This window comes from Myxocyprinus asiaticus, chromosome 16, assembly GCF_019703515.2.
Source record: "Myxocyprinus asiaticus isolate MX2 ecotype Aquarium Trade chromosome 16, UBuf_Myxa_2, whole genome shotgun sequence".
Taxonomy (NCBI): domain Eukaryota; kingdom Metazoa; phylum Chordata; class Actinopteri; order Cypriniformes; family Catostomidae; genus Myxocyprinus; species Myxocyprinus asiaticus.
Window position 1 is genome coordinate 17,459,064 of NC_059359.1, and position 15,793 is coordinate 17,474,856.

Here is a 15,793-nt window from a genome sequence, read left to right on the forward strand (position 1 = left end):
CACCCGAAGCAGCTAAACAAGGTCTTCAGGAGTTTTTGAAGATTACAAAGAGGCATTTTGGAGCAGGGCTGGAACTAAACTCTGCAGGGCTGTGGCCCTCCAGGAACTGAGTTTAACACCCTGTAGTAGTTTAGTGGTCACGAAAATTAACATATCAGTGTGACCACTGAACTACTATACATTCCAGAAGCCTTAATAGCACTAATTAAATTCACAAAAGGATTATAAAATTACTTCAGCTAAACGATCATCAACCTGATTCTGAATCTTCTGCAGTTCGTCAGCTGTAAAATGTGCTCTGTTTGTTTAAATCTGTATGACGCAGTCGCACAAGCCCATCAACACATCGGACAGCTGCTTTCCAGACCTATACTGTAGTCTGACAGTATTTTACTTTGGATCAAACTAGTAATCCAATAAAATGCCAAATTTGTGATGGAAAATTATTGTATAGTAACAACTTCACCGATGTTACAACACCTGTCTGCAGGAGGAGGAGGATCAAGTAACAGCGAGTTAGCTTCCCAGTTCACATTAATAAATCGGTAGATTAAAGTTTAAATGATGAATGGACTGCACTCATAAAAGCAAGAGTCTAACACTTCTCTATTCATTCTCAATATTTTTACAGTAAGCCTATGTTTTAAAACATTTTGCATATATGTTTTTCATTCTTTTTACACCATTTTTACATAAAAATTATTCTATGAAATCAAATTCAAAACCAAAATTTTAAATACGCATGAAAAATATTGTAATATTATATGAAATAAACCAGTACAAAAACCTGGATTTTTAAATAAAACTAAAGTGTATGTTTGGACATTTTTATTTAGTGTACAAAAGGTATAACAAGATCAACTGATGGGTGGTAACAGGCAATTTCAGTGTAGATAAAAGTTCCCTCAAATGTATCCCAATTGAAGCGTTGCAGTTTGGGATGTGCATCTAGGACCAAATTTAATACTAGAATAGACCTATAAATAGTAAATGCCATTCATTCTATCATAAACAGTGCAAAGAATGCTTTAAAATGAGCTGTTTATTATGAGATTTAACTTTACCTCCATTTTTTTAATGGAATCGAAAAAGTGAGTCTGGAATCGACTCTTGTAATTGAATCCATCGATTCCGAAAACCAGGAATCGGAATAGAAATCTCCAAAATTTCTGGAAACGAACAGCCCTACTTGCCAGCCCAAAGCAGAATACACACGTTCACGAGCTGTGTGCAACTCTCTCTCTCTCTCTCTCGCTCTCTCCCTTACTGGCGTCTCCGGCTCCTCTTTATACCCTCACGGCTGACTGGATTAACTCAGCGCCAGGTGTACATCCTCACGGCCCGGCCACGCCCTCCTCCTCGTCACAGTCTACTTATAGTGTATCATAACAATCAGTTACTTTTTGTAATAAAGGGAGAGACAAACCAAGAACTGTGATAAAGCCAAAAAGTGGCATCAAGAATGATGTGCCACAAAGCAAGAGGTACAATCTATCAAAAAGTGAGGTGAAAGTTTTGTTAGTTGTCATCATTAATGCTAAGGGTATTCCGTTTCACATTGTAATGTACTTCTATACTGGCGAAAGGTGTTTTTTTACGCTTGGGTCAAAACATAGCTGGCGATTCAGCTGTTCTGAGTGTGTTTAGGTCATTTCAACCCTGAAAGGTTGACCTAGATAGCATTATACATGAAGAGCTAGTCAACGTTATAGCTACAACTCACAATGGCCATGTTCCGGTTTTTATTATGCAAAGACCTATTGTAGGAAATACTGATTCAAATGTGTTCTTTTGTTTATAAATATAATATTTATATGATAATGAGACACTAAATCTAGTGTACTACTAGTAGAGTATTATCAAGTCTTCCCAACACATTCTACTTTAAACATAATGAGTTAACTTCAAGGCATGTATTTTAGAAGATAGCAAGTTTATATTGTATTTCTTATTTTATATGTTGCATTAACAGCAGACTATATTAAAATGCTAATGTTGTGTGCTATGGACTCAGTGCCTAACAAACTATTTTTTAAAGTAAAATTGTAAATAACACTGTATGGCTTTCAGGTTCACCTTTAGACATTTAGATAAAGCCACTTACCCATCAGTCTATATCAGCCTTGTGTTGTGACTGTTGCCAGAGCCCACCTTTCATTATTCTTTGCATTATGGTGTTATTACTGATTGAGTGTATACATATTTAACTCAATTTGCACTGATACCAGACTCAAATTCATTTAAAACAACATCCTGTAGGAAATGAGTTTAACCTGCCTCTGACATTCAAAGTGATGCAAAAAGAACCTCTCTTTCCAAAGTTAATTCTCACTGGACCCAACTTCTGTGGGTGGTTCTTTTTATATATAGATGAGCCTTGACCAGAGACCTTGAAACCATGCTCTCAATCATCCTCATTACTTTTTTATTTATTTTTTTTTTTTTGTCTTCATCAAATTGAGTAGATTGATTTATCATTGTGGGATTTGTTAATGCAAATTAAGTAATGGAAAACATTATTGCCTCACAAACTTATAATCCTGTTCAGCAGCTCGTATTGCTTGTGTTATTGTTCTTATTAAAATGCCATTGTTATTTGATGTCCTAAAAATTCTTAAAGCAAAACAACAGAACTTCAATTTGGAAGCTTACCATCAGAAGCAAAGCATAATTGTCATATCATAGCCATGATATCACACAATGCATGATAACATTATGCTGAAGATCTAAATTTTGTGGACTTTGGGTATGCGCACTACTCAGCAAAAGTGAATAAAACAAGTTGACAAATGATTAATATGAAAATCATGAACAACACACATCACTTTATGTAATTTATACGCTGTTTTGCTGCCTGTCTACCCTCTCAGAAATAGTTTCTTGGCTACTGTCTCCAAGTGTATGATCCTTGTGAACATTTTCATCTCCTTGCTGAATGACAGGAGTATTTCCCAAAGTACGTTTCCTCCCTCCTTTGAAACATTCCAGCAATGCTAAAAGTTCTCCCCTCAGCTCTCGGCAACGCAGGGCATACAGGAGTGGGTTTACACACGAGTTCACCAGGCAGAGTGTGCTACAGAAAGCAAACATTCTCTGTTGTGGTTTTGTAAGGTTCACTGAGACATCTGCCATCATAAAGGAAAGGACTGGCAGCCAACACACTGCAAGGATCAGGAGGATCAGACTGAAGGTGCGTGCAAGCTGGATGTCCATGCGCATTCGCGCTTGTCCTCTAAGACTCTGCCTCCCCAGTTTTGCTCCACCCATTACTGCTTCATGCTGGTGTGCCTTCCACAGGATGAGGACATAAGCAACAATGATGAGGAAGAGCACAACAAGTTGCAGGCCCGTCCAGAAGGCCTGGTAGTGATGATCCACATAGGGGAAAAGACGGGAGCATGGAGGATTAAACGAGGTTGTGCACCTCCAACCCATTAGAGGGAGAAAGGAGATTAGAATTGTTGTACACCATAGTAAAACAATAGCCAGCTTGGCCCTAGTGCGTGTTAGTAGCACCTTGTAATTGGAAGCCTGGTAGATGCAGAGATAGCGGTCTAGCGCTGTCAGCAGCAAGCTTCCTACAGAGCCTGTGAACGCCATTGTGACACCACCCAGCTTGAAGAGATATATATTAGAGCTATCACTGTTACTATAAAGATGGAAGTCTAGAAAACTGGCGGTGAAGAAACAGCTGGCAAATGCGTCGGCCAGTGCCAGGCTGCTGATGAACAGGTATGATGGGCGTCTGCGCAGGGTGGCAGAGCTGACTATGACCCCCAGCACCAGAATGTTCTCCAGGAAAGTCACAGGGCCAGCCAGGAAGCAGATTGAGCCAATAGCTTTCTTCTCTGGTTCGGTCAGGACCATGTAGCACATTAAGCTGTTGTACATGTTTTCACCTGCAACAGTTAAAGGTCAAGATTAACACAATTAGGAGCATAATAAATATGGTACTGCATGAAAATATTATTTCTACATTATTCATAAATGAAACAATGAGCTTTCAAGTTTAAAAGTGTATTAAAAATTTCAGATCATAGACGGATAAAATATCAAAATGAGAAACCATCAGTACCTGCAGTTGAAATGTTCGTTGTACATTCATTTAAATGAAGCACAGTAGTTGCTTCTTGATTTTGCTCTGTTTGGCTCTCCATTTTCCCCAGGAAAAAAATATCTATTTTAAATAAATTATTTGTTAATAAAATGTTAACAGTGGACAAATGTATTTGTATTCGACCAATGAAAAAAAACCTTGTGGTTTTAAAATTGTTTCTTTTTAATCTGATGTGTTGGCACATTAAATTGCTTTTAGCTTCAGCTACTGTTTGAGTGTGTTTTTTAATGATAAAATTATACACATTACAGATAAAACAGAATAAATATTTAAGAGAGAAAGCAACAGAGAGAGAGAGTGTTAAAAGTAGAATTAAGAATTAATTCCAATATAATATCTTTAGTTGAATTGAAGTTCTGATTGACATGATGAAGAGGGATAAAACAAACACACACACACACACACACACACACACTCTCTCTCTCTCTCTCTAAATGTGAAATACTTTAGACCGCTATTGTTTTTAAATAAAGCTAACTGTAACTATAGACTAATTCTAACCCATATCCTAAACTTAACCACAACAGAAAACGTTTTGCATGGGGGGGGGGGGGGGGGGGCGCATTTCATTCATGTATGGATTTTTTTTTTTAATTGTCCCCAATTTTAATGGTCTTAAAATATGGCAAAGGAAGGTTTTTGCCGATTTATCTCACTTCATAGGAACAAACTATAGCTAAGTAAGTACGGACACATGCACTTAAATCTCATATAAAGTGAAACATGTCTCCAAGCAACATTTTTATAGGCTAATGCATTCTAAAAATACAACTGCACATTATTCAGGCTGCAGAGCTCTGACTGGGAAGAGAGGTGATATTATCCTGAATGAAAAACAACCAGCCTGGCCCATTAGTCCACATTCTAATAATTTTGTTAAGGATTTAAAGAAAGTTTAATTTGTATAAAACCATAACAGTAATAGTTGGAAATTGCCCTCTGCTGGGCAAAGCATCACACTGTTCTATAACAAGAGAAAGCTGAGTGCAATTGAGGCAAAACTATGTGTGGTATTGTTGTGTTTTCACTGTATTACATTGTAAGAGTATTTTTTTCTCAGCCTTAAATGCCAAGTCAAAAAAAGCCATTCTTTACACTACAAAATACCACAAGAATTAGCAAAAAAGTAATACAAAAAAACACACACACACAAAAAAAAAAAACAAGGATAGTTGTACTCTCAGCTGTTTTCTGAAAAATTAATAATAACTGCATTTCTTTATAATATAAGTGAGAATCACACACACATTCTCTTGTTAAGCTGTTTTAAACTATTGCAAGTAAAATGTACCATTCATAAAACAATATGTGTGACTTTTCATCACGATGCTGTACATGTCTTCCTGTAAAATAAACTTCTTATTAAAACAAGATATATATTTGCTATTCCTTACATTTACCCTTGGACACTTTCAGCTCACACAGGAGTTTGGCATAGTACATTGATCAAATTAAATTTTTTCTTACCTTTGTGTTTTGCTGTTGGTAGTGTATTTTCACAGAAAACTGTTTTTTTTTACTGTCTTTCGCAAATCCGATCTTTCTGCAGTTGACTCTGATTACAACAAAACAGCATATACCACACCCCCAATGACAGAGAGAAAGAGAGAGAGAGAACCTCAATAAATACTCAATTTTAGTGTAATTTCCTTCCAGGCGGCTATTATCACATTAACTGTGAGGTATTCATTTTATATGAGTAGAGATGCAGGTGACAGAGATTAAAGTGACCAGGAAACTATTACTGAGCGAAGAAAAGCAACAGATGGACAGTGCCAAACGTCTTATTCTCTGAGCTGAAACATCACATGGTATCCAAAGAGGAACCTTGAAGTCTCTTCACCAAAAAACAACATTTGAACAAATGCTGAAACTCTTTCTTTACCACAGCTTCCCATCTATGTTGTGCTTACTCATTTCACCAATTTACTCAGTCAAAGAATGCAGATGGTTAATGTGTGAATTCGTGATAGGACATAATGTTGGATAAAACGAGCTGGATAAATAGAAATTTTTTGACCCGACTGGTTAATTAAGACACAAAATATTTCTGTTTTCACAAATTATTAAAAAAATATAGTCCACATTACATTAACCTTTTGATTTAAGTCTTTAAAATTAGAAACTTTTATAATTAACAACAGTAGTAGTCGTTACTCTCTAGTTAGCCTTAAACGTTACCTCAGATTATATGCTCGCCCTTTCTCGTTTCAGTCAGAATTTGCTGTAGACAGAGCAGCTTTTTGTTTATTCTGAAATTTATATACGCGGGATAACTGAGATTAAATTTGTGATGTTCGATTTAGAATGTTCAACTAGACAAATAAAGTTTGTAGACAAACTTTGAGGTTGGCTTGAAAGAGCCTGGTCTGAAAGTTTAAAAAAGATTTAAAACAGGGGCCTGGGTAGCTCAGCGAGTATTGACGCTGATTACCGCCCCTGGAGTCACAAGTTCGAATCCAGGGCATGCTGAGTGACTCCAGCCAGTTCTCCTAAAAAAACAAATTGGCGCAGTTGCTAGGGAGGGTAGAGTCACATGGGGTAACTTCCTTGTGGTCGCTATTATGTGTGGTTCTCGCTCTTTGTGGGGCGTGTCGTGAGTTGTGCATGGATGCCGCGGAGAATAGCATGGGCCTCCACACGCATTACGTCTCCACAGTAACGTGCGCAACAAGCCACATGATAAGATGTGCAGATAAATGGTCTCAGATGTGGAGGCAACTGAGATTCGTCCTCCACCACCCGGATTGAGGCGAGTCACTATGCCACCACGAGGACTTAGAGCACATTGGGAATTGGGCATTCCAAATTGGGGAGAAAAGGGGAGAAAAGAAAAAAAGATTTAAAAGCTTAATTAGTTAATTAGTTAGTTCCAGACAGACAGAAAAACTGGTAGATAGATAGATAGTTAGTGCTGGTGCAGAGATGTGTGTTTTGCTACTCGGTTGCTTGGGTGATCCCATCTGGTTGCTTTGCAGTTACCATGGTGATACTCAGAAGGCTCCATGCTAGCCTGAGTCAAATGAGCCAACCCGGAAGTCTCTACGATGTTCTGGTGCTGAGATACGTTTTGCTGCTTGGTTGCTAAGGTGAGCTCATTTGGTTGCTAGGCAGTTACCAGGGTGATACTCAAAAGGCTCCTTGCTAGCCTGAGTCAAATGAGCCAACCCGGAAGTCTCTACGATGTTCTGGTGCTGAGATTTTTTTTACTACTTGGTTGCTAATGTGAGCTCATTTTGTTGCTAGGCAGTTAGCAGGGTGATACTCAGAAGGCTCCTTGCTAGCCTGAGTCAAATGAGCCAACCCAGAATCTCTATGATGTTCTGGTGCAGAGATATGTGTTTTGCTACTTGGTTGATAGGGTGAGCTCATTTGGTTGCTAGGCAGTTACCAGGGTGATTCTCAAAAGGCTCCTTGCTAGCTTGAGTCAAATGAGCCAAACCAGAAGTCTCTATGATGTTCTGGTCCGGTGATATCCATCTAAGCTAATTTTAATGGAAGTCAATGGAGTTTGGTTGCTAGGGTGCACTAATTGATAGACTGACAGACGACAGAACGATAGAACGATAGATAGAACGATAGATAGAACGATAGATAGATAGATAGATAGATGAAAAAAGGACAAATAGACAGAAACAGATAGAGACATATTGAATTGATATGGCAATATTGTAAAAAAATAAAAAGTAATTCAAATAAAGCTTGACTGAATTTTAATTAGAAAGAAATAAAGATTTGATAGAGTGGCCCAAAGCATATTAAAAGAGACAGATAGAAATACAGATCTGATAGAAGAGCAGACTAAAGCATGTGTAAAGCCTTCTGTTGGTGGCTCAAATTTGAATGTCTTGGCTCATCTGAACATTCCGTCAATGTAAGTGAATGGGGTTTATCTGGTCGTCTGATGTCTGATGGTCTGTGCTGAGTTTGGTGCATGTACCTTGAAACTTCTAGGAGTAGACATTTTAGTCTCAGAATAATAATAATAATTAGTTTAAATAGTAGATCAGTAGGTTGGCTCCTTCAAGACAACCTAATAACTGTCGAAACCGCCATGGTAATGGTCATTTTTCCACAAAATGTGTAGGACAGCGCCAACATGGCGGATGAATGCGAAGCGAGACAGCTGCTTATAATTAAGATCTTAAACGTAAGTCTCCGACTTTCCCCTTTGTGCATGCTGCTAATTTGAATGCTTATTTGAAATACCGGAGTAGTACATTTCTGTGAATGTAATGACATTTCGGTGTGTTAATTTATTATCCCGGAAGTTTATGCTCTGTCAGAGAACGCTACAAATGCATTGATTTCAACAGGATGGTGCATCTGGGGAAACCTCCGACGGAGCGTTTGACAGATAGGAAACCAGTGCTCGAATTGAATCAAGTCTTATGGGGGGTCCCCACCATAATAGTTTCACAATATACAATTTATAAAAAAAAATATACAACATATTTATTTGATCATAATATGCATCCAATGTTATACAACAAAGAGAGATACTATTACTAAGCTACTATTCTTCTTTTAAATGGCTTACTCCAAGTAATACTGGATTTAGAGGGTGACAAAGCAGCAGACCCAAAAGGGCAACTATGGCAAATATACCAGGGGACTACATATAAGGCACTTGAAGACCCGTAAAAGCATGTGACTTCAAAATACATTGAAATGTCTCAAAAACAGTAGAAAATAATCAGATGGCTTCCAGTCTCACTAAGATTTCACAATATTACTGTTTTTACTGTATTTTGGATCAAATCAATGCAGGCTTGGTGAGCAGAAGAGACTTTTGAACTTTTGAACAGTAGTGTACATCCAACAGAATAATTCTAGCATTATTTACCAATGTAGTATTTACTACCCTAAAAACAACTGGATGATTGATGTGACACTTTGTGATAATAATGTTTGTTCCAAAAGACTTGTTTAAATGCATGAAAGTAGTTTATTAGATATTAAAAATATAAATTGTGACAAGACAGGCTGTCAGTCTGTGTGTTAGTGTTGGTGGGGATTTTTCAACGATTTCAGTGCAGTTACATTGTTACGTCAGTAGGTGGCAGCAAGGGACAGTTATGGGTGAGTCAGTCAGCAAACTATTCAACCATTTCAGTCAAAAAGGCTGCTTTATTCAGGAACAAACAATGCTATGGTTATCAATATGTCAGTCATTGCTATTTCAAGAGTGAATCCCGCATTTATATGCAGATGTAATTCCCGAAACTTTGCAGCGTGTACGTGGCCGTTGGTCCTCCTCTTAGCAGGATGAAAGACCAGTTTTATACAAATTCTGAATGGATTATATATAACATAGAAAGCGCACAACCAGCGCATCCTTTATAATCACTAAAAAGCTGTCACTCATCTTCATTGTGATCTCTAGCACCCCCGTAGAACCAGGCCTATTAATAATGACAAATGAGTAAGCCTAAATGTTTCCAATTTATGCAAGGAATACAAAAGCGCTGACATGGAGTGGATATAGTAGAAAGATATAGAGAGAAAATTATCCCTCAAAAAATTCAGTAAGAAGCTTTCTCTTCCCAACTGCGAGTGGAGGTTTATTATTCTCCATTTTTTAGCTAAAGTTAGCTTCACCGGAGCGGCGCCAAGCAAGCAGTCATGTCAACGATGTCATGCGCTTAGCGGTCTTTAGATGTGGGACAGGGCGTTTATATTTTAAAGAGACGTGACAATTAGCCTATAAACAAACTTAATATAAATTACTGTAAATAATTCATTCACGAAATTTACCGTATCCACTGCATGAATTTAATCAGATTTGTCATTATTATTTTTACTAAAATATAAGTATCCTAATGCCTTATGGGGGGTCCCGGATCCTCCCAGCCCCCCCCCCCCTCAATTCGAGCACTGTAGGAAACTGTTTTTTACGGAAGCCCTGAACCACAAGGTGGAAAAAAAAAATTACGGTGAAAAAAAATAAATAAATTGTGTCTCAGTTCCTTCCTGAGTCTAAAGTCTTATATTTTTTAAGTATATTTCTTTCCTAAAAAAAACTTTTCTCAAAAAAAAATTTTTTTTCTCTCTTCAAAAACTTTTTTTTTTCTCTCTTCAAAAAAATGCATGCGGTACCAACCTTGGCCACCAGATGCCACTATCAGTAAACACGTAATCTAATGCTTTTAATGCTTTCTCTTTTGCTATATAGCTGAATAATACATTTATTATTTATTTAAGGGTTTGCAAACCTTAATCAAGACAAAATCAGGTTACATATGTTTGATATGGCATTCGTTTTTGTGTAACAACTGGAGTTATTTTTTTGTTTGAAATTGTTGGTCTTTCTAAACCATCTATACCGTTTGCTCAGTGTTACATGGTGGAAGCGAAGGAATGTATTGAGGAAAATGGGAAACATGGGGAATTTATTATTATGTCTGTCCTTTTGAAGTGTACATCAGGTAATGTTAATATTGTTGTAAGTAATCTAATTTCTAAACGAAAAGATCATTTATAAATTAAATCCTCATGACTGAACGGGGATGTCGTGCAGACTTTCATGGTGGAATTTAATTATAATAATATATTTTAATATAACATGTAGTCTATGCTTTTGAAACACACTGTCTACTGCAGAAGTGAAGAGTTCCATATCATGAATGCCATAGCTTGAAATTATGATCATCCAGTGAAAAGGGAGTTACATTTTGGATTGTTCTCACCCAAAATCGATTACATTGCTTCTGAAGACATGGATTAAACCTCTAGAGTCGGATGGATTACTTGTAAAATGCCTTTATGTGCTTTTTGGAGCTTCAAAGTTCTGGACACCATTCACTTGCATTGAATGAACCTACAGAACTGAAATATTCTTCTAAAAAATATTCATTTGTGTTCTGCTGAAGAAAGAATATCACACATGGGATGGCATGAGGGTGAGTATACGATGCAAGTTTTTATTTATGGGTTAACTATTCCTTTAAGAGCAAAACTGTTAAACAGTAATTGAGTGTAACTACAAATCCATGATGACATGTTTTATTTGCAATGCATTCAGAAGGATACTTAATATATTATTGCTCATATATAGAGCACGTAAAGTATACTTTTTTGTAGATTTCAAGTCAAATTTTATTGAACCTGTCCATGCATTCAGATTAATTGACTAAATGCCCCAAAAGCTATGGGTAGTGAACAAGGACTGTTCTGATTTTATGGATCTGACTCATTTATACACATAGTGACAAAGAGATGTATTTTTTCAGCACTTCACATAGATGTTTAATTTATGATATGAAGGAAGTTTTAATGTGTATTTTTATTTTTATTTTTTTATTTTTTTACCTGTGAATATTTTAACTGTGTTATTGATGCTTTAAAGGATGACACATGTTGTGTTGTTTCAGCATTAAACATGAATTTTTTAATTTGAGGATGTTATTGGAGATTTTAAGGAAGCTGTATTGTTTCAATAAATGCATAACTCCCATTCTGATTGTCAGTTTTTTTCCTTTTTTGATATTTCAAATGTAAGCTAAGTGTACTATGAATTTATCATAATTGTAATGTTGCTGTTTTAACATCTAGTATAAAATATAAGTATTAAAACAAGTTTCAGTGCCCTGTGTAACCGTTTTGTGATGCAACACCATTGCTTGTTAACGGTAACACCCTTAAGTATTACATTTTCAACATCTGAAGTGTTGTACACTAAAAGAGTGTTCATAGAAGTAACACTTTGGTCAGTGCTTATTGAACACTATCAAAGATGGACCTGTATGTTCACAAAGAAAGTGTTCATTTTAACACTCCGTGTCAAATTTCCCACAATATTTTGAGTCCGTCCGTCCATCCAACCAGTGGGAAGCTATAAGTATATTGTGTATATTTTTCTGACAGCATGTTTACATCTTTATGTTTCTCCCAGAGCATAGTCAAATTTGGTCATTTGACCTCTTCTCAAATCATGTGTGAGAAACAAGAGCCTCCCACTTGACCTACTTTCCAAACTTAGGTTACAAACTTGGGCCAAGCCCCCTGGATAGCTCCAACCCAAGGTTACATGAGGTGAGTGTGCACTTCCGTCACCAAATATGGATTTTGATTAAACAGGCAGACAAGTGCAGTGTTATGCAACTGGTTTACTTGTGGATAAGCGTGATAAGTAAGTAAAGCAGTCACAAATACCAGCTTTCAACAACACTAGTCTGGAACATAATCTCTGTGGACTGGTTAAACCACTGAAATCTGAACATGACAAAAACATTAAATAGTAAAATAAAAAATAACATTACTTTAAAAGTGTAATTTGTAAAATTGTACATGTTCACCTAAAAAAATTAACAAAACCACCACTAAAGCTGAGTTACTACCAGTTGAATGTTGCCAAGATACCTTTATTCCACCCAGAGATCAGATCATGTCAATACTTTTGATCATGCTAAGTTTGAATTTCTGCATTCTAACAGTACTCTATTTGAATTCCAACAATATTCAGAAAAAAAGTGGCTACATAAATCATCCATTGCACACTGCAACAGTAGGTCTGTTCACATAATGTAGCCTAAATAGTAAAGTATTTGTCAAACAGCAATAATTTACCATAATTCAGATAAGTTTTCTGAATAAAGCATATTTTATATTAAGAAAAAGGGTGCTTATTCACATGGAGCATTGCCAGTAGCCTCCTGAGGAAAAGTCAGAAATAGGACAACAGGCCAAGAAGGTTTAAGCTAGGCCTAAAAGAACTGTTTATCTAACTTCTAACAGCTGTTTAACTTAAAACGTTCTCAGAATTATAGCACCATCATAGGTGTGTAGTAATGAAGTACACATACTTGGTTACTGTACTTAAGTACAGTTTTTTAATATTGTACTAATTAAACATTTCTTTGGACTTTCACTTCACTACATTTTGAAGAGAAAATTGATACTTTTACTGCGATAAATTTCTCCAGACACTTTAGTTACTTTTGCGACTGAACACCGCAAAAAAATAAAAAATAAAAATAAAATAAAATATAAAAATAATAATTATAGCTATATGTGCAAAAATGCATGCAGATCGGCGATAGTGATGCGTGATTCGGTGAAAGAATCATTTGAGTCGAATCTTTTAAATGTGATTCTTTTGAACTGAACAAAAACATTCAAAAAGCGGTCTGAATGATTCATTTTGTGAATCATGAATCTGAATCAAAATCACAAGCGAAGCGCGCGCCAGATTACGTGTTCCATAGTCTTGTCTCCACTGGGGAAGACAAGAAACTGCTCATGTGAGTTTATTTTATTTTATTTTATTTTATTTTATTTTTTAGTAATTAATTTGATAAGTTTAGGCTTAAAAATTATGAAAAGCAGTTAAATAATGAAGTTACGTGCGATCAGTCTCACGCCTTTCCAGGAGACCTGTTCATATAAAAGTCAATCACATGCGTTTACATTTTACATTTAAACAAGATATGATGTGTATGAATAATTACCAGGGCTCATGAAAATGTCCAACAATATTTATTTTTATATTTTACATTTTAGATGTGAATGGTCTTTGCCTAAGCAAAACTAGTTTTCTGGTGGTTGCTAAAGTGTTATCGCTTTGTAGCACATTTATGCTACAGCATGTGGGAACTAGGGTTTTCTGGATGGTTGCTAGGGCATGCTATGCAGTTGTCAAGGTGATCTCTGCTGTGTGCTTTGGCGCATTGCTACAGTATGTGATTGCCAGGTTGTTGGTTTGTTTTCTGTGCTTTTGCACATTGCTCTGCAGTTGGCACGGTGTTCTAGGTGGTTGTCAGGTTGTTGCTATGCTGTTGTTTAGTTGTTTTAACTGTTTCAGCACATTGCTATGCAGTTACCAGGGTGTTCTGGGTGGTTGCTTACTGGCCCAAATGAAAGAGCCCACCCTCACAAGTCTCTGTTCTGGTCACTGAACTCCCTCCTTCAATGTTCCAATTTTTATGGACTGTGGTGTTCATTCACACTCATCCCATAAATATGATCATTCTGATGTGACTTGAATGCGCCATTAAATGGATAGTTCATTAAAAAATGAAAATTCTGTCATAATATTCTCACCCTCATTCGATCCAAGATGTTTATCACATACACACACTCACTCACTCACACACACACACACACACACACACACACACACACATACACAAACAAAAGATTTTCAGAAGAATATTGCTGTTATGTATCAATTCAATGTAAGTGAATGGTGGCCAGACCTTTGAAGCTCTAAAAAGCACATAAATGCAGCATAAGAGTAATCCATAAGACTCCAGTGGTTTCATCAGTGTCTTCGTAATGGATCCAATTGGTTTTGGGTGAGAATAGACCAAAATATAACTCCTTTTTCAACTATACATCTTGACATTAGCAGTCTCCTTGGCGATCAGGATTTCAAGCTAGATTACACTTCCTATAGTGCCACCTAGGGCTCTGCGCATGCATCAAGCACTAGAAAGTGAAATCAAGCTTGAAATCATGATCGTGCCTAGAGATTGCAATAGCAAGATATACAGTGAAAATGAGTTACAGTTTGGTTTGTTCTCACCCAAAACCAACTGAATCGCTTCAGAGGACATGGATTTAACCACTGTAGTAGTATGGATAACTTTATGCTCCCTTAATGTGCTTTTTGTAGCTTGAAATGTCTGGCCACCATTCACTTGCATTGAATTGACCTATAGTGCTGAAATATTCTTCTAAAAATCTTTGTATGTGTTCTGCAGATAAAAGAAAGTCATACACATCTGGGATGGCATGAGGGGCGAGTAAATGATGAGCACCACCAATCAAATAAGTTGCCATGGGTTTAATGAACTGTTCTGTAATTTATGCAATTTACTTGTACTTATGATACATAAGTACATTTAATATCAGTTACTTTAATACTTTTACTTAGGTCATTTTCTCGTGAGCTACTTTAACTTTTACTTGAGTCAGTTTCCATGAAGGTATCTTTACTTTTACTCAAGTATGACAAATGGATACTTTATACAACACTGAGCACCATAAACAATCCATGAGAACATCATGGAACACCAAATGGCTTTATGTGCCTCTCTGAGCACTACAATGATTTACACCCCCCAATAATAAAACCTTTGTTGGTTACTTCTATAGGAGGAGCACCATCACCCTTTACTCCTTTTGTCATTACAACTCAGCCTAGACACCACTTCACAGGTTATAATCTACCTGTTGTCACTCATGCCACACCTCTTAAGAGATGGCATGGCAGTAGTATCTTTTCGGGTTTTTATTACCCCAGTCACACCTTTCCTATTATTATCGTAATGTCTAAGCTATTTCAGTTTAGTAGGCTAATATATGACGTCCTCTAAAAAAAAAAAAAAACTTTACTAATTCTAAATCAAGTTCTTTTTATCATACATGATCATTTCCACAACAAATGTGTGTCTCCTTTCTGAAATTGTACGCAATGTAGATCGAGCTTCAACACTTTTTCCATCATAAAAGCTGATTCTTTGTGTAATCAGTAATTTTGGATATTTAAGCCCTTTGGGAATCAACCACACCGTGTCATTGTTCAACAGAATTTTACAGCGTGTGCGGGGTAATGTTTTAATAGACACTTTCGATCGTGCTGTGCCTTTACACGCTTTAAAGCGATAGTAGTGTGGTATGGGAATAAGTACATTTCAGTGTTTGCATTAGGAGATGAAACCAACCGGAACATAT

At 36.6% G+C, this 15,793-nt stretch overlaps 1 protein-coding gene across 1 annotated transcript; it reads right to left on the minus strand.

Annotated features, from left to right (window-relative positions):
• Positions 1–813: 813 nt before the first annotated feature.
• Positions 814–5,915, minus strand: LOC127454458 (cannabinoid receptor 2-like). Its single transcript, XM_051721656.1, has 3 exons — positions 5,585–5,915; positions 4,076–4,177; positions 814–3,899 (listed from the first exon to the last, which is right to left on the minus strand). Exons 2-3 carry the CDS (start codon positions 4,155–4,157, stop codon positions 2,836–2,838), a joined length of 1,146 nt encoding a protein of 381 aa, XP_051577616.1. The 5' UTR covers positions 4,158–4,177; positions 5,585–5,915; the 3' UTR covers positions 814–2,835.
• Between the last annotated feature and the right edge of the window lie 9,878 nt (positions 5,916–15,793).

Coding starts and splice junctions, on each gene's coding strand:
- LOC127454458 (XM_051721656.1), bottom strand. CDS start 4,157: ATGGAGAGCCAAACAGAGCAAAATCAAGAAGCAACTACTGTGCTTCAT. Junction 3,900..4,075: donor AACGAACATTTCAACTGCAG/GTACTGATGGTT, acceptor TAACTGTTGCAG/GTGAAAACATGTACAACAGC.